General features: G+C 47.5%; 1 protein-coding gene across 4 annotated transcripts in view; it reads left to right on the top strand.

Annotated features, from left to right (window-relative positions):
- Positions 1-26,189, top strand: part of ttc28 (tetratricopeptide repeat domain 28) — a 73,630-nt gene that overhangs the window by 28,019 nt on the left and 19,422 nt on the right. For all 4 annotated transcript variants that reach the window (XR_015110369.1, XM_086187170.1, XM_086187169.1 and 1 more), the window contains 6 exons: positions 11,859-12,006; positions 13,726-13,998; positions 14,103-14,233; positions 18,109-18,330; positions 18,587-18,775; positions 19,048-19,144. Coding sequence is in view for 3 of the 4 variants with exons in the window: in XM_086187170.1 (XP_086043296.1) it covers positions 11,859-12,006; positions 13,726-13,998; positions 14,103-14,233; positions 18,109-18,330; positions 18,587-18,775; positions 19,048-19,144 (1,060 nt within the window). In the remaining variant the exon portion in view is untranslated. The remainder of the gene's footprint in view (positions 1-11,858; positions 12,007-13,725; positions 13,999-14,102; positions 14,234-18,108; positions 18,331-18,586; positions 18,776-19,047; positions 19,145-26,189) is intronic.

The following is a 26,189-nucleotide window of genomic DNA, read 5'->3' as shown; positions in this document are numbered from 1 at the left end:
CTTCTTCATCTCCCTGTGCTGTACTTCATTAGGCGGGGGTCTTCTGCCTGATGGAGGCAGGAGATGATGGTGGAGTCAGAACGACTCGGCCATGATGGGAATAGCAGAACCAGCTGGGATAACAAAATGTGAGTGTGTGTCTAGCTATCTTTGTGAGGACCAATGTGAGTTTCCTGATACCTTCAAAGACACGTCGTGGGGGTTTCGACTCGGTTCTGTCTGGGTTGGGGTGGGAAGGATTAGAGGAAGAGGATGTCAGTGGATGTCCTCAAAACTATAGAAAGACCCAGTATATGGTCCAGGTTTGGGAGGTGAAGCTATTTATAGGGATGCGGTCATCATTCCTGTCTCAAGTCTCAGTGGGGGACCTGACCCAGTAGTGCTGGTGTGTGTGTGTGTGTGTGTGTGTGTGTGTGTGTGTGTGTGTGTGTGTGTGTGTGTGTGCGTGCGTGTGCGTGTGCGTGCGTGTGCGTGCGTGCAGGCCCATTCTCTTTTCAATCTATATAATCCACGTCTTCTATATCCAGCTCCATGAGCACTTTGAATCATGATACTACAACAACACACTTGTGTACTGTGTACTTCTACTGATGTATTGTTGTGGTTGTGTTTTGAACTGTCTTTAGCGTATTTGTTGCTTGGCGTTGCAACCTAAATTAGGTTATCGGCACTGAGGCGAGGGGCATCACTTTATGCTACAAACGAGTCCCTTTACAATCCAATAAATACAATGAAAAGTAAATATGTGACTTTAACAGCTCGTGCGTTTCCTCCTGACCGCTGCCGATCACTGCAGATTTGATTGGGTTTGCCTACAAGCCCTGGAACCCTTTAATTTCGGGGTCCAACTGGACCCCCTGGAATATATGTCACCATCTAATCAGCAGCTCAGACAACGTCCTCCCCCGACGCCGCGCCGTCCGGCGTGAAGCCTGACAAAGAGTCGGTAGAACATGGAGTCTGGTCATTTGCATTCTTCTCGTCTAATAACAGCTCCATTATGCCACGGAAAACCAGTCAGGTGTGGCGGTGCATACGGTGGAGACGCTACACGCTCCCACCATAATTATGATTGACATCAGTCGCGCAGGTCAATCGGTTTTCAGAGATAGCACTCAGCCCTCTCTCCCGTCTGGCTCCCCGTTTCCTGTGTGTCTTCTTCTGGCTGTGTTATTCCTCATTAAGGCAGCGGGCTCATCACTGTGCGTGGCCCACTTTAGGCTCAATATAGACGAGCGGCTTCTATATGAGCCAGCTTGTGAATTATGATGTCACGCCTGTTGTCTGCCAATTACAATTCAATTTAACCGAGGGAATGTGATTACAGCAGTAGATGGAGTGTGAGTGTGTGTGTGTGTGTGTGTGTGTGTGTGTGTGTGTGTGTGTGTGTGTGTGAAAGAAGAGTGTTTGCTCGTGAAGAGATTGGTGATGTTTTCCGACATTCACGCCACACTCTCATACCCTGAAGTAGAATCCATTTCTGCTCCTCCCAGTTCTGCTGAGACTTTCTGCACTCCGTTGGCTCAGTGTTTTCAGATGGCATGACATTTGCACCTCCTTACTGCCTCACTAAGCTGGAGCAATGAATTCAGTAGGATGCAACACACACACACACACACACACACAGCAGGAGGAAGTCTGATAATACTTAGTGGAAACCTGTCTGCACCTTACATGAATATTTTGTATCTTCAATAGCGTTTTATCTGGGCTTGTCCACAGCAGCTCCTCTGCTGAACAATCAGCTCATGTGTCAACGCAGATGAAGGCTTTTACACTTTTGCAGCAATACAAATTGTTTCTGACATGAAAGCGTCTCTGAAAAACTCATTCTCACTCATTCTGTTCACATAGGGGTTGTGAATGGAACTGTTTTCCCGTGTCAGAGGCGTGTACGGATAGCTGTCAGCTAACACTGATCACTCAGTCATGGGGAGTCCTCATGTGATGGATGGATGAATGAGAGAAGAGGTGCCGTTGGCTTAGCTTGGAACAACAAGCTAGCAGCACTTGACTTCCTGTCAGAATCTTTCAGAGTAAGACTCTGAGAACCACCTGTGACAAAGCCATGATACTAATAAAGTATTCCTTTTTTTATTTTGAAGACAGGAGCAGCAGCACTGGATCCTGGATCAGGCTTGATCATTTTTGTACGTTATTGTCATGGTCTTTTACCAAAGTTCCAGGTAACTGACTGTCCTTGCCTTCATGGGTCAAAAACAGAGTATCCACAATAAAGATGGTGGTTTAACCTCAATTTGCTGAGGATTTATTTTGATTTTGAATATAAAACATAAATAAGGAAAGAAATGAGAGTGTTTCTAAATCCAGGCTTCTGAGGGCAGGAGACAGACGTAAGAAAGCTGTTGCCTCCAATCAGCCACTCCTGGTCTGGCTCTGAGCAGGCAATTCTGCCTGTGTGGAGACACTTCACTCCAGGCCTGTAGGGGGTGCACAAGAGAAACTCACACAGAAGGGGTTCATTTTGGCTCCAGCAGTTATTGTCAAACATTTTGGGGGAAAAAAAGTTGTGATTTTGTACAATTGATCGATTGACTTGGGAAAGCGCACATTAACCAGCACATCAATGTCATCCATCAATGAAAAAATGAAGGCGACCCGTCCGGGGTGAACCCCGCCTCTCGCCCAATGTCAGCTGGGACCGTGACCCTCAACGGATGAGTTGTATAGAAAGTGGATGGATGGACGAATGGAAAATTTGAAGGAATTAGCACGATTGCTAAATTACATCCGTATTTCTAAGGCAGCTGCTTTCCAAAAACGTGAAACTGAGTCCACAGTTCCACAGTGCAGCGCGTGGACGGTAGACCTTCCTCTCTCCTCTTCACTTTGTGGCTGTTTTGGACTGAAAGCTGGAGGGTCGGCCCCTGTGTTCTCTGTCGCTCAGGGAAACAGCAGAATGCTACATGCTACAAAATAAATTCTCCTTCCTGTCAGCACACTCAGGTCTTGATCTCCAGTTTGTGGTTACTTGTGGTTGTGTTGCTTCAAAAGCTGCCTCTCGTTCAGCTCTCGTACCTCAAGTGCACCATCGCTGTTCGAGTGAACGAGAGCAGCAGCTTTGAGGGAAAATGAAACTGGGACCAGTTTATGATAGACGGGGAAGAGAGGGAATCTGTGTGATGCTGAACTTCAGTTCAAAGTTGCTGATTTAGTCAAAACTGACATTCCTAGTTCTCATGCTTAAATCTGTCCTAACGTCGTGAAATCTGGGAATACTAGATTGCATTGGGAGTCTGAGGTTTTTGAGAGCAGCAGGAAGAAGAGGAGAGAAGGAGGAAGAAAAACCTGTGAGAGGGAGAAGAGTCAAATGTCAAATGAGAGAAAATATCTGTACGAACGCTTTACTGAATTGACTCAAGCGCCGACACTGTTATGTGAGAACGTGTGCGAGCTGACAGCCGTTAAAGGTTTTGTCACCTTTTAAATGCCATTGAAAGTCAGTGAACCGGGTCGACTTCAGCCTCGCGCTCATAACGCGTCCCATTTTCTCATTAAATTGCAGAGGAAGCCTGTCATAACTGTGCCGTTGTGCGTGCATGCATGCACACACACACACACACACACGCACGTGTATGTGTGTGTATTATTCTATGTTGTATGCTACTGTGTGAAGCTTTCCCTTCCTCCTCAGTTTACTCAGATAAAATTTGACTCATTTCTGAAAAGGTGGCTCCTTAATTGCCGACGTAAAATAAACAAGAGCATCCTGATGATTGGACCCAGTGACAGTCAGTCTAGCAGGGCAGCGGTCGCTGGCGTGTGTGATGAGCTAAAGCTAATATGGGCTGCAAGGTGTCTGTTAGAAATGAAGCTGCAGGCGACAGCGGTGACCCCGTAGAGCTGATATCTGCTTATTCCTCCAGCGACTGAAGACTAAAGCAGAGTCCCCATCTGAATACTCCTGCAGAGGAGAGGTGTCAACACGGGACGAAAGCAAACAGGAAGCCAAACATAAAGAAGAAGCCTCAGTACGTCATTGTATCGATCCGGCTCCAACACCAGAACTTGGAGCTCGCAGCACGACACCCCCATTCACGTCGAACCTGAGGGAGTCGCTGTGATTGGCTGAACAGGAATATTTCTTTCTTTCTCTAACACTTGGCTTTTCTCCAAACTGATGATCCCATGGTAGGATTGGTCGGACTCAATGAACAAGCTGCCAATGGACCTGTTGCTCTGAAGGAGAGCGCACACGTACAGCAGACGACTCGCCCACCCGCCGGGACCGCAGCAGAAATGAAGTCTGGATTGGGGTGAGGGAGGTGGTAGCTGCTCTTTTATGAATGATCACAACCTGTGAGCTTGATCAGGCAGGAGCTGAAACAGAGAGGGCCTAATTAGCTTTGTAGGGAGTCATTAGGAGCGCGCGCTCTCCTTGCCCTGATTTGGTGAGTGGGAACTGAATGCGTGGCATCTTCCCCAGAGTAATCACTGGTCTCTTTTCCTCCTGTCCTCCACCTCTCCTCATCCTCCCCTGGCTGATTTGTCTCTAATTAAGACTTTGCTCCGCCGTGAGTGAAGGAGGGGGCGTTGACCTCGCTCATACAGGAAGTGAAGTAGCTGAGCTGGATCGAGAGATGAGAACGGTATTATCACGTTCCTGTGCTTCCTGAGACAAACACTGCAGGTGTTGGCTTGAGCGCATGCCACGTTTTTTTTGCCAGTTCGGTGTGTAATTAAGTGCAGAAGTTCACAAAGTTGGACTCAAGAGCACAAGGGTGTGTTTAGCAAACCTGAAGAATAGTTTAAAGGGATAGTTCAACCAAAATGATAACTGTGGTTATCCACTCCTCCTCATACTGAGAGAAGGGCACGTGAAGGCTTTTCTTGTCAACAAAACACTGCTGGAGTGTCACAGATAAAAGGGGTTGCATTCATCTCCTAAGCAATTGAAGTGAATGGAGACCAAATTTCAACATTTTGAATATAACATAATATAAATACAGCTGGTCTGAACTCGTCCAAGTGTCACTGATGCCATTTTTTTGGAACGTCGCTGACTGATAGCCAGATAATGACTTTATTTTCATTTTTGGGTGGTTTATCCCTTTAATCTCGGCTGGAGGCAGCAGTCAGGAAAAAACTATCCAATTTAATGTGTAAGCAAAAAACAAAACAAAAACCAACCCCAAAAAACAGAGGCTAAAAACAAAAGACAAAAATGTAAACTAAAGAAGACGACTAAAAGCTAAAAGTGAGCTAAAACAGCTAGGTGATTAAAAAAAAAAAACCCACAGCTAAGCTGAAACAATGAGAAGGTAACGTCTAAGCTAAAAACAAAAATGTAAACTGAAAAAGACAACTAGGAGCTAATGTGTAAACTAATAGAAGCTTATACGCTTGCTGAAAATCAACTACATGCTAAAATATGAGTTGAAACAGTGAGGAGATAAAATAACCCACAGCTAAGCTAACTGAAACAATGAGAAGCTAACGTCTAAGCTAAAAACAAAAATGTAAACTGAAAAAGACAACTAGGAGCTAATGTGTAAACTAATAGAAGCTAATGCGCTTGCTGAAAATCAACTACATGTAAAAATATGTGTTGAAACAGCAAGGAGATAAAATAACCCACAGCTAAGCTAACTGAAACAATGAGAAGCTAACGTCTAAGCTAAAAACAAAAATGTAAACTGAAAAAGACAACTAGGAGCTAATGTGTAAACTAATAGAAGCTAATACGCTTGCTGAAAATCAACTACATGTAAAAATATGTGTTGAAACAGCAAGGAGATAAAATAACCCACAGCTAAGCTAACTGAAACAATGAGAAGCTAACGTCTAAGCTAAAAACAAAAATGTAAACTGAAAAAGACAACTAGGAGCTAATGTGTAAACTAATAGAAGCTTATACTCTTGCTGAAAATCAACTACATGCTAAAATATGAGTTGAAACAGTGAGGAGATAAAATAACCCACAGCTAAGCTAACTGAAACAATGAGAAGCTAACGTCTTAGCTTTGCGCTCTCATTTGTTTTTGGCTAGTATCCAAGCTAAACAACTCCAAGTGAAAAGGCCAAAGTGTTGGCTACAGACACAAACTTCAAGCTACAAAGCTGAGAGGTAACAAGTAATCTAAGAAAACCAAATCAAAGATGTAATCCTATTTCACCCACAAGCTTATTGACTAATTAATATTTGTTAGGCTGAGATCAGTAATGCTGGATCACATTTATTGTTTTGAAATGTTTGTGAAACATGAGGGAACATCAGCCAGAAATCTTTACGGATCCTGACTTGATGCGATGGATGTCATGTAATTAATCCCCTCAGGACTCATTCCATTAATTTCATATTTAATATAATTATCTTGAACAGATTTAAGTAGGGATTTACTTCAATCCATCGTGGAAATGCGGTTATTTTTGGAACTTGCAAAGAGATAAATCCGTGTTTTGTGGTCTTAGTCGTCTATTATTGACTGTAAAGATCAGTTACTTTGTTGTTGTGCTGAATTGATGGTGTTTTCTCTCCTAAAAGAAGCCCTCACAAGCACAGAGGATCAGTTTCTATCTGCCCTATGTTTGTTTGATTTAGTCTCCTCTGCACCTCTCTGGCTGGCTCCTACCTCTACACCTTGACCCCTACTCCCTTTCCCATCAGGTATACTTGCTCCTAAGGGGTCAGAGGTCATAGAGGCAATCAAACTAGCACATGCGCACACATAAAGGCAAAAGCCAGCGATTGATTGACAGCGTAATTACCCGGTGTGAGACAACCAAAGCCCTCTGCTGAGCTGCAGTTAACAGGATCAGAAGGCCACTGGTCCTCCACACTTCCACTTCTGCATGTGTGTGTGTGTGTGTGTGTGTGTGTGGTACAAGAAAGCTTAAGATTGGTCCAAAGATGTTGGAATCCCATACATGGAATGCTTCTCTGTGTCGAAAGATAAAACGGAAAGAGAAAAACGGGGAATTGCTTTCAGGCCTCTGTGGGAATAAACCTTGTGTGTGTGTGTGTGTGTGTGTGTGTGTGTGTGTGTGTGTGAGAGAGAGAGAGAGGGAGAGTGTGACAGAGAAAGTGCTTGCTTTAATTCCAAGCTGTCAAAGTTTTCCAAGGTTAAATGTCAGGCTTGACGCGCCACTCAGGTCGTCCTATAGACTTGCAGTGAGATGAAACGCTCGGCGAGCTCTCGTGGTCCTCTTGCACGTTCAGGATGGAAACAGTGGACACGAGAAGCCAGCTGAGGGTCAAGTGTTGGAACAGCTGCTGCAGCAGAGATGAAAGCTTGTCTGCTTTTCAACAAGAGATAAAAAGAAGAAGATGAGTCAGCCGCCTGTCTAACGGTGCCCCCCCACAACCAGATCATCCGTCCGTCCTCCTCCTTTGCCCAAATAAGTACTCCTAAGTGGGCCTGGTGCAGCACCACAGGTCCCGTGGAGCTTCTACTTCACATGTTTTTGGCACAGACGTGCAGCATTCTGTCAGGAGGTGTACAGTAGCGCCCTCTACCACATGACGGTGGTAATGCAGATTGCTTGAGAATCTTGTCAGTTGTGGGAAAAAGAGTTAATTGACGTGTGGAAGGTTCCTGTCGGTGCTGCTGTGGTTGTTTCATTCAGACAGACGGTGGTTTAGCCTGCTGGCTCCAGATCAGTGTTGTGGTCCCAAGATGGAGGGGCCCGCCTACATGCACTTAGACATGCTAACATTGACAGAGACCCAGAGAATGATGGTTTTATATCAGTGGAGCTCACTTCTCCGCAGCTGAAGGGGTGTGAAGCGTCTCTGCTGCTACAGGAACAGATGGATGAAGCTGCAGGTCCGTGTGAATGAGCCAGCTGCTGGTTGTGCACCACCTTTATTGGTCCCAGTGGAAGCGCCGGTCAAGGCCACTCCAACTCAATTATTGCATCTTAGCCAGTGTCCCAGTGAAACAACAATAAATATTCATGGCCGCTGACCCGGGGACAGTTGGTGAGCGTGTGCTATTGTGCTCTACCTCCATGGTTGTGGACTTCACTCTGGTTGTAGCCGTGTCAGCCGCAGCCTCGCCAAGTTCCAGTTGGTCCACTTTGGTTGGGCCTGAAATATTTTCAGCAGCTGTCACAGCTGTCCTGGTTCAGCATCCACTAGATGGCCGGCAACAAACGATACCAGCACGATGACAGCATTCCTGACCGGTAGAAAGTGAATCCTAGCCTGTCTCATGACCTGCCGTCTGTTCTCAGCGTCCATGTCAACATTGTGGTTGAATTATTTCAACTGCAAACATCCTGATACTTGCATCAGGATGTTTGCAGCACGTCTGTGTCTGCTGCATACGTGCCTGTCAAATAAACTACAACAAATATGAAATGTACACATTCATGCTCCTGTCTGAAAAATACAAAAATATGTTGCTGAAAGCTGAACTTTTCATTAAAGGCCGCCATGATGTCAAACATGCAATCAGGCCAGTTCTTTTGATAGAGACCGAAACAAAACTAATCATTCAAATGAGTCCTGGATTGACTCGGACTCTAACTAGTTGCTGCCCCCCCCCCCCCCCCCCAGATGTTTTGGGATTATTTGTTCAGTATTTGTGTGACTTTGCTGACTCAGCAGCAGTAACTAGCAGAGGAACCAGTTTGAATCACGACCTCCTGCTAGATGAGAGCGCCGCCAATTCCCCGACTGTGAGTAACTGTGTTCAGATTCCCTGGGTTTGCTCATACCTCACCCCGTTAATAAGATGTATAAAACACTACAAAGAGGCACAGCACAGATTTCTGTTTTTAATGACTCCATCAGACCCCCCCCCCCCCCCCCGGGTGTTTACAGCTCATGCAGCATCACCACATCACTGTGGGAGGGACTGACGTAGCATGAGACCGCCGTGTTGTGTGACGGCCGTCCACACCTCCGCATCCTGTCCTCCAGCTCCTCGCTCTGAGCGCTGCTGCAGAAATACTTGATGGATCATTCAGAACCGCCTCTGCTCCTCCAACAGGTCATGAGGTCATGAGGTCAGCGCTGTTGACCTCTTAGCTGGGCTCTGAAAACTACGAGGCAGGCAAACCGAGCTCGGCGGAGGGTTGCAGCGTGGACCGGCTCTGACATGGCTCTTCTTGGTGGAGGTCTCCGCTCTGACTGACCTCTAGTCCACCTATGATTCACGAACCTCACCAAACCCAGATGGCGGGTGCGTGCACAGGTTGACCCCCCCCATGATAGCTGATGAGAAACACGCATCACATGATTCAGTCAACAGTCTGATTTGACCTAAAAGTCCCATTTCTGTTGTTTTCAGAGCATCCAGCAGGGTTTTCAGCATTATCACATCAATCCCTCCCTGCTTGTTGCGGCCGTGTGCGTCAGCCATCTTGAACATCTCTCTCCTCTCCCGCATCGTCTATAGCCTTAAAGCGTCTTTGTGCGCAGGTGAAGCCGGAGTGATGATTCAGGTTGCTTTGAAGGACCGGCGCTGATTCCGTGATCTCCAAAGACATCAATCTCCATCACGTCTGGGATCCTCGCTGGCTCCCTCGCGCTCCCTCGTCTCTCTTCTGCCACTTGTGTCGCCATCTGTTCTCCATTAATGCGAGTTACCAGCAGTAATTGAAGCATCTGCTCGTCCAGAGAGCATCCTGCGCTCACACACACTCAAACACACACCCCTTTACTACGCCAGTATACTGTCCCGTGGCACGGCATCAAAGGAGACACACACCGCTACCAAGAACAGACACACACACACACACACACACACACACTTAAAAACAAACTGTTGGGATTCCACTTATCGATCACTTGGCTGGAACTGTCTGAGAACTGTCAGCTGATGTTGACGAGCCCATCCAAGAGCTGGACAGGGAGTCGGCGTGAAATACCTGCTGGATGGAAAGAGACACTCGTCTGACAGGATGCTCCAGAACACTGCTGAGAAACAGGCGGGAAAACCAGACGGAGTGTGTGTGTGTGTGTGTGTGTGTGTGTGTGTGTGTGTGTGTGTGGCTGGAGGTAGCAGTGACAGTAGCCTCTTCCTGCTGTCACTTTCTGTCTGGCTCTGGCATGTTTACACCCATGATGGGGGTGTCAAGCTCTGACACAGGCATGCACACACACGCGCACACACACACACAGCGCCATGCAGACATAAAAGCCACCTTGCTCCTCAGTCCAGGTGCATGTCTGCATCCTTCATCCTCGTCTCAGTAGCCAAGTCACTGTGAGAGTGACAGATTTGCAGTGCTAAGTAGAGGCAGGCAGGGAGGCAGGGGGGCCCATATGCCCCCCCCAGCTAGCCCGGAGGAGGGTCGGAGGGCGAGCATCACCACTGCCAGGCGCTGGAACTCTCACTGGGCTGATTTCACCGCCTAACAGAGTTCCTCTCCCTTCCTCCCAGGAGGAACAAGCGGGAAGTTTGGTCGTTGGAGCGCCTCAGACTGACCCGTGTCTGTGTCTCACTGAAGGACGCCCTGGAGCTGCTGCGCCGATCAGCTGACTGATGTTGTGTAACTAAGGAGTAGATCTGGGTCATGTCTCCATACCTAAGATCCTTTTGTTTTCAGTTGCTAGAATGTCACTAGCTGAGTCTGTGGTGAGACGTAGGAATGCAGGATGTTGGTTTGAGACCTCGTGGGTGTGTGGGATGGAACTGTTCACCTGCCTGAGAGGAGACGGGACCGTCTCTGGGGTCTCCGTCTCCTAGTCAAGTCAAAGGTTCTGACTAGGAAGGCGTCGGGTTTGTCAGAGTTTGGGCTCTGGTCACAGAGGCTCAGAAACGACTCCAGTTCCAGTCAGTATGTTCATCGTCTCGGTCATTTCAGGTGTGCTGTTACCTGCTCCACAATACTCTTGATAACTTGATGGGAACCACCTCTCTACTTCAGGAGTAACACTGAAAAACCTCATTGCAGGCACCCCCTCCACAATGAAGTCCATTTTCTGGCAGAGTTTCACTGGGACGTGGCGTCAGGCCTAATTACCATCCATTTATCCTGCTTTGTGTTAATCAGCGGTGAAGTGACGCGGGGCGCCGCTCACTCTGGACTCTCACACCCCCACACTGAGGCTAACAGCTGAATGTGCTGGATTAAAACTGCCCTCCAGCTCCATTCGTATCAATGAGGCCGTCCGACGCTGAGGGCCAGACAAAGGCAGAGCGTGGCAGGCGGGACAGGAGCTGCCATGTCATCTAATTCTGCCCCTCTTTGTCTTCATTCACTGTCATGACAGATTATGTTTGAAGGGGGGGGGGGGCTGACGAGGTAGACGAGACAATTAAGTTACACACTGTTTGACTGGTCCTGGGTTTGATCCTCCTCATGAATCTGATCTCATGATTCTCTAATCTCTCTGTCAAACACATGGAAGACGTCCTAATGAAGTGAGTGTGTGTGTGTGTGTGTGTGTGTGTGTGTGTCTCCTCACAAAGAGACGTGTACAAGGATATGTACTGATATCTCTTTACAAAAAACTACACTAAAAGTACCTTTTCCTGTCCAGACAAGAAGCTTTACAGAATCTCTGAGCTTTGTGGTATTTCTCTCAAGTTTCCTCCAGTCTTAGTCAAGGCTTTAGAGGCTGGATTGAGCCGTGCATCCGTGGGCAGGAACACTACCCTCACGTTGTCATTCTCTGTCTAACCCAGATTAAACAAAATAGGCAAAAATAAAAAGGAACATTTCCCTTTTGCTTCATCCCAGTGACCCGTCTTCATCTGATCTGGGTCTGAACGAGGTCTCCAGAACTCTGTTCCAGCACTGCCTTCTCCTGTTAAGATTGCCAACATCTGGTGGTTCCCAATTGCAGCTGTTCAGAGTTGATGATGTAGCAGTGGTGGTGGTTCCTGTGGATCACATCCGCTAATCCCAACAGATTAACAGTCTGGTGCGTCTTGGTTCCACAGGCCTACTTTCGCCAGGGGGTTGCCCTGCAGTACCTAGGCCGTCACGCCGATGCCCTGGCAGCGTTCGCCTCGGGTCTCGCCCAGGACCCCAAGAGTCTCCAGCTGCTCGTTGGCATGGTGGAGGCCGCCATGAAGTCGCCCCTCAGAGGTAGGCGTGTGACCACGACCCGCTTACTCTCTCATGCTGTGTGTCCTGGCGGTGTCTTTCTGTCCACATGTACTCAAACACAACACATAGAACTTCGGTAACCAACAATAACTTAGAAAGTTCTAGGACAGAGAGGTAGGCGGGCGGACACTTTGAAGTCCCCGCTTTCCTTTTGTTGTTTTATTCAGCAACCCTCGTCTGGAACGGGGATGTGATAAAGTAAAACTGACGCCTCAGAGTGAGAGAACTCTGGAGTTAAGAGACGCACGACTAAAAGTGAGATGTGGAAAATAAATCTAGCAACAACAACAACAAAAACAAAACAAAACAGGATGAATAGAAATGATGGTGGATCCTCTTGAAGACGGGACTGGTGTCCGGTAGCAGGAATCGCAACCGCTTAACTGATGTTAGAAAAAGTCTGTTTGTTGCGTTCGACTGAGCAGGAGTTTTGAAATTCACGTCTGACTGAAACGGCGCTGTCACTGTCAGATTAACACGCCAAGATAATGCAGTTGGCTGAGCAGCTCCCTGGAGCTCCTGACTTCAGGTGAATCGCTTATTCCATTGCAAAATAAAGATATCACACAAAACAAGAGCTTTACTTCCAGCTGTTGACGCCTTGCTGCACACAGCAACTGCAATGTTGCTGCTGGAGTTATAATTCGAAAGGTTTTCTGTTACTCAATGACTGCCTAAAAGTAATTTGTTACTCTTAAATGCTGTGCTAATCAGCCCAGCGCTGCGTGACAGTTCCGCATGTCAGTCCTCAGCCTTCATTAAAGGTTCAACAGGGTTCCGGAACCACTTTACTGACGGAAGTCTGTTCACCTGCAGATCAGTAGGTGGCGGTATGAACCCTCGTGCCTCTTTAGTATTGAGTCTTTCTTCCGCCTCACCTTTTTCATCACATATTAAACGAGGTAGCGAGCAACATCGTAACTCTGAGTCTTGGTGAGTGTTTTGGTTTGCTAGCATGTCATAGCTTTTCCCAGCGCTCGTGATGAAATGTTTACCGGCGGCCGGATCGTTGAGGGTGATTGGCCCGTCTGCTCCTCAGTTCACTCGCATGTCTCCTCAGTAGAAGATGCAGACACTCAGGAAGGGTTTGCACATGAGGTTACAGAACATGTTCCTGCCCCTCAGCAGTATAACCATGAGAGCAGCGTCCCGCCTGGCACACAGCTTATATGTATGCACACGGACTTCACCGTCCCCTCTCACACTGGGCTGGTCCAGGATCCATCATTTTCCCCTATGAGGTAGAAGATGTCTGTCCAAATGGGGAGTGAAACCTGAGAGAGCAGATTTGTCCTGCTCTCGCTGTGTCCACAAACAAACAGCATGTAGCAAGGCAGCAATGCAACACGCCGCTCCAGGGCGACTCCGTGCTGATGGAGGCTGGTTTACAGTGAACCCAGAACCAGTAGAACTGAAAGTCTGTTCTTCTCTTGTGAAAGGAACACCGCAACATTTTAGGGATGTCTCTTGTAGTCCATAGAGACCCTTCTCTAGGGAGCGGAGACCTACGCTAGTTAGCTTAGCAGGTGGGAAGTGTTAGCATATAAGGAAAAATGGAGCCGTTATTGTTGACAAATAACTATTAACAATTACTTTGACCTAAAACTGCAATTTTGTGTAAATACTTAAATATACTTTTATAACTTATTGTGTGTGTGTGTGTGTGTGTGTGTGTGTGTGTGCGTGCGCGCACCTCAGACTCACTCGAGCCCACCTACCAGCAGCTTCAGAAGATGAAGCTTGACAAGAGCCCGTTCGTGGTTGTGTCCGTCATCGGTCAGGAGCTGCTGACCCACAGTTTCCACGGAGCCTCCGTTGTCGTGCTGGAGGCGGCGCTGAAGATCGGCACGTGCTCTCTGAAGCTGCGTGGGTCCGTCTTCTCTGCCCTTAGCTCCGCTTACTGGTCTTTAGGCAACACAGAGAAGAGTATGGACTACATGCAGCAGGACCTGGAGGTGACCAAGACCTTAGGTAGGAGATCATTAATGTGTGAACAAAGTAAAGATGAAAGGATCTGTGTTTTTGGCAGGGATTTTTTTAATATATGTATATTTTTATCTTTACCCCATCTGCAGGTGACCAAACAGGTGAGTGCCGTGCTCATGGGAACCTTGGCTCCGCCCTCTTCTCCAAAGGCAACTACAGAGAAGCGCTGGCCAATCACAGGAACCAGCTGGTTCTGGCCATGAAGCTGAAGGACAGAGAGGTACGTTTGTATACGCGTGTGTCCATGGATATTCATTAGAGCACTCATCAGCTATAGATCTGCACGGGGGCGGGCCGTCGCCGCCTCGGGTCGATCTGTGCTTTAATCAATTTTTTTCCCTCTGCAAGAAGCCAAATTAAAAGCCTGATATTGTTTTAAACCAGACAACAACGGAACACCCACAGCACCTCATGACGCAGCTATTGACAGTCTGGCTCAGATGCTGTTGAGTAGACGTGTAGGTAAACCCCCTCGGGTCTGTCGGTTCAATAAAACTACAACCTCTCTCCTCCGTGACTCCCCAGTATCATGGCGTCACACCGTGAGCGAGAGGAACACTCTCCATCATGATTACCGAAATCAGTTCTTCCAGTTGTGCCGTATTAAGCAGCTGAGACACACCAGACCAGCTCACTGCTAGTTAGCTTAGCACGATGAATGGTAGTGGGTGGGAAGTGTTAGCATAACCCCGTAAAAGGTCACCAAATGGTGCTTTTGAGGTGTATTTCGCCCTCTGAGTACTCTTGAACAGGAGTCTTACGCTCACAGAGATTTTTCCCCTCCTGAAATACTTCTTTGTGACTCCAGAAGGAAGAGCCAGCCACGTATGACGTCTGCTAAAGCTAAAGTGGGTATAATCCAGGCCGGTATAATCCAGCTCGTAAACACTTTGATTTGAGTTTGATGAAAATCTGTTGGGTAGTTTTGGTTTAATCTTCTTACCAAACTGACAAAAACACCTTTTTCACCTTTATATGTTCTCAGCCTGGCACCGTGAAATCCTACTAACTACCTCCCCACATGACTACATCTAGTCTGACTGGAACTTGTAGTTTTTTAGTATTTCTGTATTGCAAACACTCTGAAGCAGCCGGACGCTCTACTGGGACCACGGAACACCTTGATCACCAGAGTACACACACACAAACACACACAGTCAGTTAATAGCATGTGATTGCAACCTGGATCCAGAGAGGCCAATTGAACAGCTGTCACTAAGATGAATGAGGCTTTGAGTAAGTTAATTTTAGTGCCAGCCAACAGGAATCCAGCCAGTCTGGATGTGGTTCTCTCCCACCAGCCGTCACGTTCGTCTGGACATCCAGAATCCTGGAGACGCTCCTGATTCATCTGTCAACGCCTTGCAGATGGAGTCCAGTGTCTTATCAGTCTTCTTCTCAGTTTGACACCGAGATGAAGGCAACTCAAACACGATCATCAACAGAAATCCATACCTCCTGCTGTCTGTCTGTTTGGCTGTGGTACGTGTGTGTGTGTGTGTGTGTGTGTGTGTGTGTGTGTGTGTGTGTGTGTGTTTGTCTCCAGACACACGGTCTGCAGAGAGCTGCTGTTGAACCAACACAACTGGAACTTAATCACATCAGAAAAACTGCTCTGCAATCAGTGTTGAGACAGAAACATTAATAATCGATCAATGATTCAACCCTCTGCTGCACCGTGGGATCCTCAGCAGCGGAAACTTATTTGTTTTATTGATATGTTTTATTGATGAGATGTTGGACACACGTATCTGTGCCTGTACAGAGCCTTTCCATCAGAGCAATTTCTAACCTTGACACGAAACAAGCAACAGTATCCTTAACTTAAAAACCCACAATCGACCCCATAAGACAACATAAACAGAGTGAACTACAACATGTGACGGTCCCCCGTCTCTCATCCAAGCTCAGTGGGAGGGGCGTAAACCCGCCGGCAGACAAACTAACGCAGGTGGACGTAAGAACGACCCGTCAAAGTGTTGAATCCATTGAGAACACGTGCCATTTGAATAGAAGTGTCATTGGAAGACTGAACAGGGGATGTTGGAGGAAACGCTGCTCTGCAGACACGAACCTCGTTGACTGGCCACGCCGGCTGGTGACCTGCTTGTGTGCAGAATGGTGCAGGTCATCAGCCTCGGACGTATGAGCAGCGATAGAGAATAAGCTGCCGACAGTCCCGCGTGCATGACGGGAAGCGTTGTGTCCTTCAGGGAGATCCTGGTCATTTATTTCCGCTCCGGTCGGCTTCAGAGGCGCGTCAGCTGGTTCACACTCGTCCCTGCGCCAGGACTTTGGGGTTTTAGTGGCCGTGTGTTCTTCCATCACGAACACACAGACAAGAGACACGAGAAAAGAAGTTCCTGATGTTATTTATACCACCAAAGGTTCTTTCGGCTGTTTTCAGTGACAGTTGTTAGGGCTCATTAAGGCTCTGATGTTTGCGCTCCGTCACATGCAGAGATGATGGATTCTTCCTCAAAGCCTGAGAATGTAACATGAGAACATATAAAATATTGAGATCCCTGCTCGTGTGTAGCCGCTCCACTTTTAAGACATAACCAGAAATACAGCACGGCGGATGTATGCCTCTGTAGTGTGAACAACAAAACGCAAAAAAACAAAATGTTTTGAGCTTGCAGTGCTCATGTCAGGTACGTCAACAAACACCTCTTGACTTGGCGACGAGGGAACCGGATGTTCCGGGTTTCACGGCTCATTCCGACGCAGTTCTGTTCGCGTTCCTGTGTGATGGTCGATGTTTTTGTTCACAAACGCGCTGACAGACTCTGGATGAAACGGTGTTCTGGGATGCGGGGAAATGGGCGGGTGAGCACCGAAGCCTGAGTTCTGTTTTAACAGGCTCCTCTGGAATATTTCCCATGACTCCTCCGATAGCCAGCTGATCGATACCAGTAACCTTAAGATTAATTAGCAAGCGAGCAGGCAGGTCTGTAATCACAGCAAAGAGCAGAGATGTGTTTGGGTGTTGGTGTCTGGCTGCAGGAGCTTAAGCTGAAACGCTCATCGTGATTTGCATGGTATTATGCCTGAAGAAGCCCCGTAATTAGCAGGAAATCATTAGACCACTCAAAGCCCTCTGTAAGTGTCTCATGCTAACTAAAAGACAGTAATAATAGAACTTGAAGAAAGTGAAGCAGAGCAGGAGCGGCGGCGGCAGAGGGCGAGAGCCTCCCGGCAGGCCCCGATAGGGTGAGAGAGGCTCCATTTCACTCCCGATTTGTCTTCCTGTAGAACCTGGTTTGGATCCGGGGACGGCCCGGAGGCCACCAAGAGTCCCTCTAGTCTGATGAATAGAACGTCTATTAAGTGCATGTGGTGTGAGAGAAGAACAGACAGGGAAAGACAAATCACCACCATTTCCAGGATTACAAGGAAACCTGCCGTTCACACTTCATTCTCCAAAATGCCGCTTTTTACAGAACCCCACAGAAGTACAAGCAGATTTTGCTGTGGAGCGTTAACAACCTAAAGGTCCAGGAGTCGCCACTGTTGCACCACACAACTGCTGTCAAACTGACGGTTTGTCCGACATGTTTGATCGTCACGTTTTCCCTTCATGACGATCAAAAGGCAGCTGGCTTTGGTCTGGTTTTACTCGGTGCCGATCTGTTCGGGACACGTTGACCTGACCAGCTGTTCTAAATCGTGATGTCATCGCATCAGCGTGTGAGAAAATCAAATTAAAACTTGTTTTGAGCCGTTGAAGGCATCCTTCTTCAGAGCGCTGTGAAGTATCAATTCAGACGACTGAAATTGTGTAAAAGGGGACATTTTGATTGTGATAAGTGGAAATATTTCGGGTTCAGATGCAGAATCTGAACGTTTTCTGGAAGGTTCATGCTTGAGGCTCTGGTGATGATGATTTTCCTCTCTGTCTCTGTTCTGTGCTCTCAAATCATGAAGGTTTTGGTGACTCTGCGTTCTGAAGAGCTCAACGGTGATGAATGTCATCTCTGAAATGGTTTCGCTGGTCCTGGTTTTGTCCAGCTTGACCAAACAACAACTTGACAACATTCAGCTGGTTCTGGGGGATGCTGATTGTGTATTTCTGGTCTCTGTGTGTGATTCCAGGCTGCATCAGACGCTCTCAGCAGTCTCGGCCATGTCTACACAGCCATCGGCGACTATCCCAACGCCCTGGCCAGTCATAAACAGTGCGTCCTGCTGGCCAAGCAGACCCAGTGCCAGCTGTCTGAGGCTCGTCAGCTGGGCAACATGGGGGCCGTTTACACGGCGCTGGGAGATTTCGCCAACGCCGTTCAGTGCCATGAACAACACTTGGACATCGCAAAGGTATAAGGCCACGTCTTAGGAACAAGCAGGTTTCTCAGATTGACTGTTGCATCATTCTGTACTGGAGCAAATGCCAAAATTTGAAAGGCTCCTCCTTCCCTCTACCAAATGTGGTGAAAATTGGCCTCATATTTTTGATATGGCCCAGCAACAGCGCCGATCACATGACCTCCTTGGTGACGTCCTTTTTTCTTATCAGTAAACTCACTAACGTTGTGATATGCGGTGATGATGCAATGATAATGTCTTCTGTCAGACTCTGGAGAGCCGCCGTGAGGAGGCTCGGGCGTACAGCAACCTGGGCAGCGCCTACCACTCTCAGCGGGACTTTGATAAGGCCATATCGTACCACACGCGCGTCCTGGAGCTGGCGCAGGAGCTGGCTGATAGAGCCATCGAGATGAGGGCGTATGCCGGTCTGGGGCATGCAGCCCGGTGCATGCAGGTGGGTGTTTGAAGACACAGGAACTGGGTTGCTGTGTGCTCAGCACTGACAGGCCATGTTGGGACCGTCTCCAGGTCAGGGTGAAAATGCCCCCTTCATGTTCTCTGTCGACGTTTAAGAAAATCCTTATATAATAATTGGTAAACCAGGAACCTGGCAACAACAAAACACAGAAAAAAGGCAACAAACAGATACACTACGAGCTTGAGGAGTATTCACGTGTGTCGTTGATTAAGATGTGGTGGATGTGTAATTGTCTGTGTGACCCTCAGGACCTGGAGAGGGCCCGTCAGTACCACCAGCACCAGCTGGAAATAGCTCAGGAGCTGCAGGACAGAGCAGCACAGGGCCGAGCCTCCTCCAACTTGGGTAGGTGCATCTGTGTAACGTCTCTGCAGGATCCTTCTAGATGTTTGTGAGAACATGTTTGAATGTGTAGCTGTTGTAGTGAGAATATTTTGATGGGTTCTTCAAAGACAGTTTGAGGCTTAATAGTTTGTGTTAGAGAAACACACACGCTTACATTTAGGAAAGTCTCTAATTGTTCATTGTCCTCAGAGCCACTCAAGAAGATAGAGCTCCTTCTCTCGGGAGCAGGCTAGTTAGCTTAGCACAATGTCTGGTAGTGGGTGGGAAGTGTTAGCATCAGCTAGCTCTGGTCCAGGCTAGGTAGCTTAGCACAATGTCTGGTAGTGGGTGGGAAGTTTTAGCATCAGCTAGCTCAGGTCCAGGCTAGTTAGCTTAGCACAATGGCTGGTAGTGGGTGGGAAGTGTTAGCATCAGCTAGCTCAGGTCCAGGCTAGTTAGCTTCGCACAATGTCTGGTAGTGGGTGGGAAGTGTTAGCATCAGCTGGGTCAGGTCCAGGATGCTGGTGTGTCCAGCAGGAATCCTCCTCCTCCTCATCATCAGTAGCAACAGTCGCTCTTCTAGTCCTCAACAAACCTTTGGTTCTGTTGACCCAAGTTCCAGTGGAGCTTTGGAGGTGCTGCGTCAAATCACTGCTCCCAGTCAGGAAAGTAGTTCCGGCTACGTGTCTGATTCTACCACTACAACGTCTCCTCATGTTAAACTGGTATTCATCACCAAGGTTACACACAATGGGAAAGAACATTTTAGAGGAAGGTGTATTTGCTGACTTCCGATGGCACTGGGCTAACACTTCCCAACCACTACAGCTGATTGTGCTAAGCTAACTTGGGTGGCTCTGACCGGAGGAGAGAAGGGTCTGCGTCTTCTTGTTTCACTCTGGGGACGATGGCAAAAAGTTGGCAGGATCCTTTCAGCTTCAGGTTAGACGTTCAGTTTCCAAAAGAATAATGAGAAAAATAATGAAGTATAGAAGAAGAAAACAAAGTTAAAAGAGACACCTATGATTAAGTTGCACTGTCACCCTTGAGGATGCTGCTTATTTTAAATGACAAGCAAGAGCGAGGAAGATTTTTGCTGCATTATGGAGGAGAAACAAACAAAGTAGGGGGTCTGCACATCGACGTAAATAAAAGAAGAAAGGATGTGTGAGGCTTTAAAGTTTTTGCTCATATTTGGGCTGACAGAACTGGATTGTTTGAAATGCAGCGTGTTGACTGAAATAACCACAGCCAGCCGAGGTAATAAACAGCCTCCATCCCATGTTGTCTGTAGCACGAATACAAACGCAGAGAAGTCTGCTTTCTGCTGGGGGGTTTTGTGAATTCATTTTATCGGCCAGGCCTTTACAGGTCCAGTTGGTATTCGTTGTGAGCAGACTGGTTCAAACGAATGCCCCAGCTGGTCACACTCATTCGCGGTAGCTGGACAAAGGAGAGGTGCTCAGAGAAAATGGTTTGTGATTGGTTGCTTGGTTTGGGTTGTTTAGCTGTTGTTTTAGCCATCAGTCTCCATTAGCTTCAAGCTACATTTACATAGCTAGGAATAGGAGGGAAACTCTGAATGTATTTGATGACTCTGATGCAAGTGCACAATAATATTGTAATAATATAACACAATACTTCCTATCCACTGCTGTTCGTTGTGCTAAGCTAACTAGCATGAGCCTCGGCTCTCTAACGCAGCACAGAGGAGAGGAGCGTCTCGATCTTCTTGTCTGGCTCCCGGGACGATGGATGATAATTTCCCTTAAAAGTTGACGTTTTCCTTTGATCCAGGTGAAGTTGGGCATTGTGTGCGTTCTCCTGCAGTGTGATGGCATTCTCACCTTATCTGCCTTCTGAGGACCCATCCCATGATGCACTGGAACCTCTCTGGCCAATCAACACTAATGTTTTATTAAGTGGGTTCTGGTTTCTGCGGCCGCAGTGATATCGGAGAGCAGTGAACCCGATGCCACTGCTGAGTGGACAGCTCACCATGCTGTGTGTGTGTGCGTATGTGTGTGTGTGTGTGTGTGTGTGTGTGTGTGTGTGTGTGTGGTAACAAGAGCTCCATCTCAGTCTCTTCCAGTTTGCAGCATCAAATGATCTCGTCTGGTAAAAGTTTTCAGCCTCGTTTTTTATGCTTACTCCTCTCGCGTTTGAACATAACTGAGTCTCTTGTTATATGGCTCGGTGTGTGTGTGTGTGTGTGTGTGTGTGTGTGTGTGTGTGTGTGTGTGTGTGAAGGAGAAGGCGAGCAGACGCCACACAGCCGATGTTCTGATGTGAGACTAATAGGTTGTTGCTGAAGTGGGTGTCGCGCTGCTGACAGACGAGGTTCAGATCAATGATTTCCATCATCATTTATGGATGGTTACTTCTCTCCCCATGCTGACTTGACAACCTCTCACTGTCCTCCCCTCTGCTCGCTCTCCCTCCTTCCTCTCCTTTCCCCCGCTTCACTTTCACACCCTCTTTCTTCTCTTTTACTTTCTTCTCACTTCCTCTCTCATAACTTTCCGCCTCCCTCATTTCCTGCGACATAGGTTTGGACCCCAGTGTTCACTCTCCCACTAGATCAGGGGTGTCCAAACTGGTCCAGTCAGGGCCGGTGTGGCTGCAGGTTTTCATTCCAACCCAGCAAAAGCAACACCTGATTCTGCTTAAATCAACTAAGCTGTGTCCTCACAGCTCATTTGTTGGATCAGGTGTTGCAGGAATGAAATCCTGCAGCCACACCGGCACTGACTGGACCTGTTTGGACACCCCTGATCTAGATGCTTCTGGATTGGAATAGACCTGAACTCGTGACCCCCTCCTCATGACAGTCCACCCATCCCTCCATTTCCTGTGCAACCCAACCGGAAGAGCAAAGGCCCTTGAACTTTCACGTTTCATAAACTCCATTGAAGAGATTTTGATCCACAAGTCTGATCCAGGATCGATGATTTTTACCCTCAAAATCAGATTCCAAAAATAATTTCAAAAGTGTTGCCCCCTTTTGAAACAGCTTCTCTCTGTCTGGCTCTAGAAGTTGCTAAATCCTACCGGTCAATGAAAAGAATCAGAATTTAATTTTGCTGTAAGTTTTTTTTTTTTTTTTTTCCACTTTTTCTCCCAAAATTTCAATCAACGTTCTTTTTTTTTAATCCGTTTTTTGATAAGCACTTTCTCTCTTTGCCAAACTCACGTGGACAAACATATATGAGCAAAACTACCTGAAAATTAAAGGAAAACGTGACTACAATTTTATGAATAATCAGAAATATCAGCATATTTTTCTTATGAAACTACAACAAAAGCACATTTCTAACTATCAGCTTTATATATTAAAGATATGGTATCAGGGATGTCAGATTATTTGGGTTTCAATTTACATGAAGAGCCGATGTTGGGAACCTCTGCACCGGAGCTCATCCCAGCAAACACTGGAGAGTCACCAGTGTGTCAGGGGCTGACTCATCCAGACAGACATTCGACGGTTCAGCCACCAAACAACCTAAGCTGCATATTTGGGGTGTGTGGGAGGAAGCAGGAAGACCCGGAGGAAAACCCACGCAGCCACAGCCACAACATGCATCCTTTTATTTTAGCAGCAAAATGCTCCCCTTGCTGCTCGCGCTGCCGTTCCCCCACAACCAGTTTATCTTTCTGTGGAAGGATGTGAGCAGCGGGGAAGATGAAAGATGCCTCCTAACAATCACCGTCATGACGTGTTATTTAAATTCAAGTGAAGCTCGGCAGCACTCAGCATTTTAAGATTATCACACGCGTGTGGCCGTCCCCCCGCTGGGTCCCGAACACCAGGACCAGGAGGAATCCCCACTTGACGTCCAAAGCACCTCATCTGGCTCCCGTCGACCCTGACTCCCTCCTGGATGACCGAACCTCTCAGATGGAGACGCCAACCCCCCCTCCTGAGGAAGCTGCTTGTATCCATGATCTCGTTCCTTCAGTCCTGACCCGTATTTATCAGCGCAGGTGAGAGCAGGAACATACGGGGCCCGTGCCCATGGAGAGACACCTGTGCACCCTTCAGGAAGTCAGGAGTTGCTCTCTTGAAGTCCAGTGTTGGCTTTTGAGGGTACAAAGTGAAGTGAAGGGTACAAAATTCCCTTTCAAAGAAACCAACCCAGCACCAAGCATCCGTGCCCTTCGAGGTACCCACTTTAGAGGGAGAAGGAAAGCTGACTGGAAGATACGGAGCTCTGCAACTTTAATCATGTGACTGGAAGTGCCTCACATACGCAGGCACAGACGCTCAGTTTTAGTTCATGGATGTCAGAGTCTTCTCCGTCCCAGCATGGAGACCAGAGATCAGCCCTGTCCTCCTCTAATCTCTCTGAGCTGCCTCAGCAGAACACCTCGTCATCAGATCCACGCTTCTAATCCTCTCACCAGGTCGCCGCCACGTCGGGGGATCCCACAGCGCTGCACTGTCTCCAGCCAGACAACCTCGGAGAATCATCCAAATGCTTGAAGGAGGTTCAGAGTGTGTGTGTGTGTGTGTGTGTGTGTGTGTGTGTGTGTGTGTGTGAGAGTGTGTGTTAGGGGTGTTTAGGAGGAGGAACCGTTACCAGCCAACTCTGCAGGCTTCTCTGTAATCTCCTTTGCCACAGATCCAGATGAACGAGGTCCCCCCACTTCTCATCAGACAACCTCCTCCTTCCTCACGTAACCCCGCCTCCTACACGTGTGGCTCACTGAACACAGGTATCAGCGCAGTTGGCATGTGTCGGCACGTGGCCCGTGTTGGTGTCGTGAAACATTTATAAAAGCAGAACGCGCTGAAAGGCCTGGTGCATTTTCGTCATTGTTTGATGATGAAATAGCAACTAAAACCCGAGGGATAAACGTCAGTGTTGGGTCTGACGCGTCCGTGCTACGCGGTGGTCGGAGGCGTCACGTTTCAGGTGTTCGTCCGTCATCGTCATCAACAGAGTATCTCAGGAAGCCATGAGGGGAGCCCCTTCAAATTTGGCAAATCCACTCAGACTTGAGAAAGAGCTGAAAAGATTTTGAAGGTCAAAGATCAAGGTTACTGTGACTGGCACACATCGCGAAGGCAGAGGAGAAGAGTCAACTTCCTGTATGTAAACGCCAAGCTTGGAGATGTGCCAGAGGGTTTGGAAGAAGTCTCTCACTCGCTCCTCGCCGTCTGACATGACAGCCACGCGTAACCTCGTCCATCTGGTGTCTGGACACCCCCCGTGTCCCTCTCTCGTCTGTCCTCTCTGTTTCTACTGCTGAGGAAGAGCCTGGCTCAAGGTTTCTCTGTCTGCGGTTTGTGATCAGGTTGCCAGCGAGTGCATAGGCGTCCCACTGTAAATATGAAGATAATTTTCATCAAGACTTTGATTGGCCCTGAGTTATTAACGCACTCGTGTTTGACAAATGTCCCCAGAGGGACCACAGAGGAAAGAAACCCAAACTTCATGTGACAAAGGAAGAGCTGAGTGACTCAACTTCCCCTCGTTCCCTCTCGTGTCCCGAGCTCAGAGCTGCACTTGTCATCCCTCTAGCAACTTTGGCTGCGTAAACTCGTCTGTTGACAGAAGGGAAGACGCATCATCATACGGAAACTTGCGGAGGCCACCGGGAACAGAGTTATCCAAGTCCTTTTCCCTGGACGAAGACAGGAAGTGACTCTCCTATGGATCTCTGTATGTTCAGAAGTTCACTAGCAGCAGATATTATTAGATTTGTTGAATATTTCCTCTGAAACGTTTGAATTATTTACCGCTCTGAATTAATCTTTTGCAGTGCGCTTAAACACCCTTGGTGAATATATATTCACGTGCATACAAACATACATATGTATGTCACCTTTGTGTGCTGTGGCGTATTTATATCTGTGGAGCATTGTGGGAATTGACCGTGTTTATAGATCCCCAGCTTGAGCTGTTTGATCCGCTCTACAAGTCCTATCAGTCTACCGAGATCTCAACTTCCTGGTGCAGAGTTATTAAAATGGGGACTGGAGTTTTGACGTGGACTTGTTTACCATCACACTCGGTTCACTTACTCCCTCAAGGTTTGACTTGGCTAGAGATTTAGAATCAAAAACACTGCAGTCTGAAGTTTTGACCCAGTCGAAAAAGCAGAACATGAATAATTTAAAAAGAGTGACAAGGCATGGCTCAGTACCTTGTATATTTACTGTCTGGTGCTTTCAAAGAAGCCAGTCTCCAATATGTCGGCATCTTGTTTACAGAAAATGTTCCAGTGGGTTCTCATTTTAAAGGGTTGTAATCCTGACTTGCAAAAATAGACTTGATTTGACTGGGACTTGTTTCACCTGATTTGCCCTGTCTCAGACGTGATGGGACTTGAATTTGTCTCCCCTCAAAGATGAAAAGCTACTCTGCTGATGGTCTCAGATGATCTAGGAATTTGTTATTGAAATTATTTGTTTTGGACTCGATTCAGCAAAACTTCAGATATTTGCTGGCACACTCGGGACTTGACTAGGATTGGGATGAGCAGCGCTTGAGACTTGTTTTGGTCATGTCTCCTGTGACTTGACAAAACCTGCGGGGCTAAACTTGTCTTTGTACTTGGGACTTGAAGCTTGACTTGGAACTGGTAAACTGGTCTTCTGATAGACTTAAAACTTAACTTCTTTAAAATGACCTGACTTTAGTCACTTCGCTGTTTAAAAAAAGAAAGACAAAAGCAATAAAACCCTTCTGACTGACTCAAGACTTGACTTGAACTCATTTCAGGTGACTTGAGGCTTGACTTGGTGTTTCCATGTAGCCTATACCGTGTTTAGTGATTGACCTCATATCTCTGACCCTGATGAAGTTAGATTTTTAGAGGTAGGAGGTAAAAAAAAAAGAAGTAAATTTAGCCTTTAACCTGCACTTTTTGCTCCTGGCCAGCAGGGGGCCACCTCCTTGGTTGCTAAGTCAGAATGTAGAGAAAATGACCGTTCGTGCTCTTCCAATGCAGCAGACAGGTTTGGTCCCAGTCTGATGAGGGAGGGTCAGCCTGAGGGCGTAGCCGCCTCGTGACTGACGAGCCCCTACATGTGTGTGTGTGGGCTCGGTCCCTCTGACCT

This window comes from Aulostomus chinensis, chromosome 19, assembly GCF_037954235.1.
Source record: "Aulostomus chinensis isolate RoL2024-O1b breed Wild chromosome 19, RoL_Achi_v1.0, whole genome shotgun sequence".
Taxonomy (NCBI): domain Eukaryota; kingdom Metazoa; phylum Chordata; class Actinopteri; order Syngnathiformes; family Aulostomidae; genus Aulostomus; species Aulostomus chinensis.
This window is presented reverse-complemented; position numbering and strand designations above follow the sequence as displayed.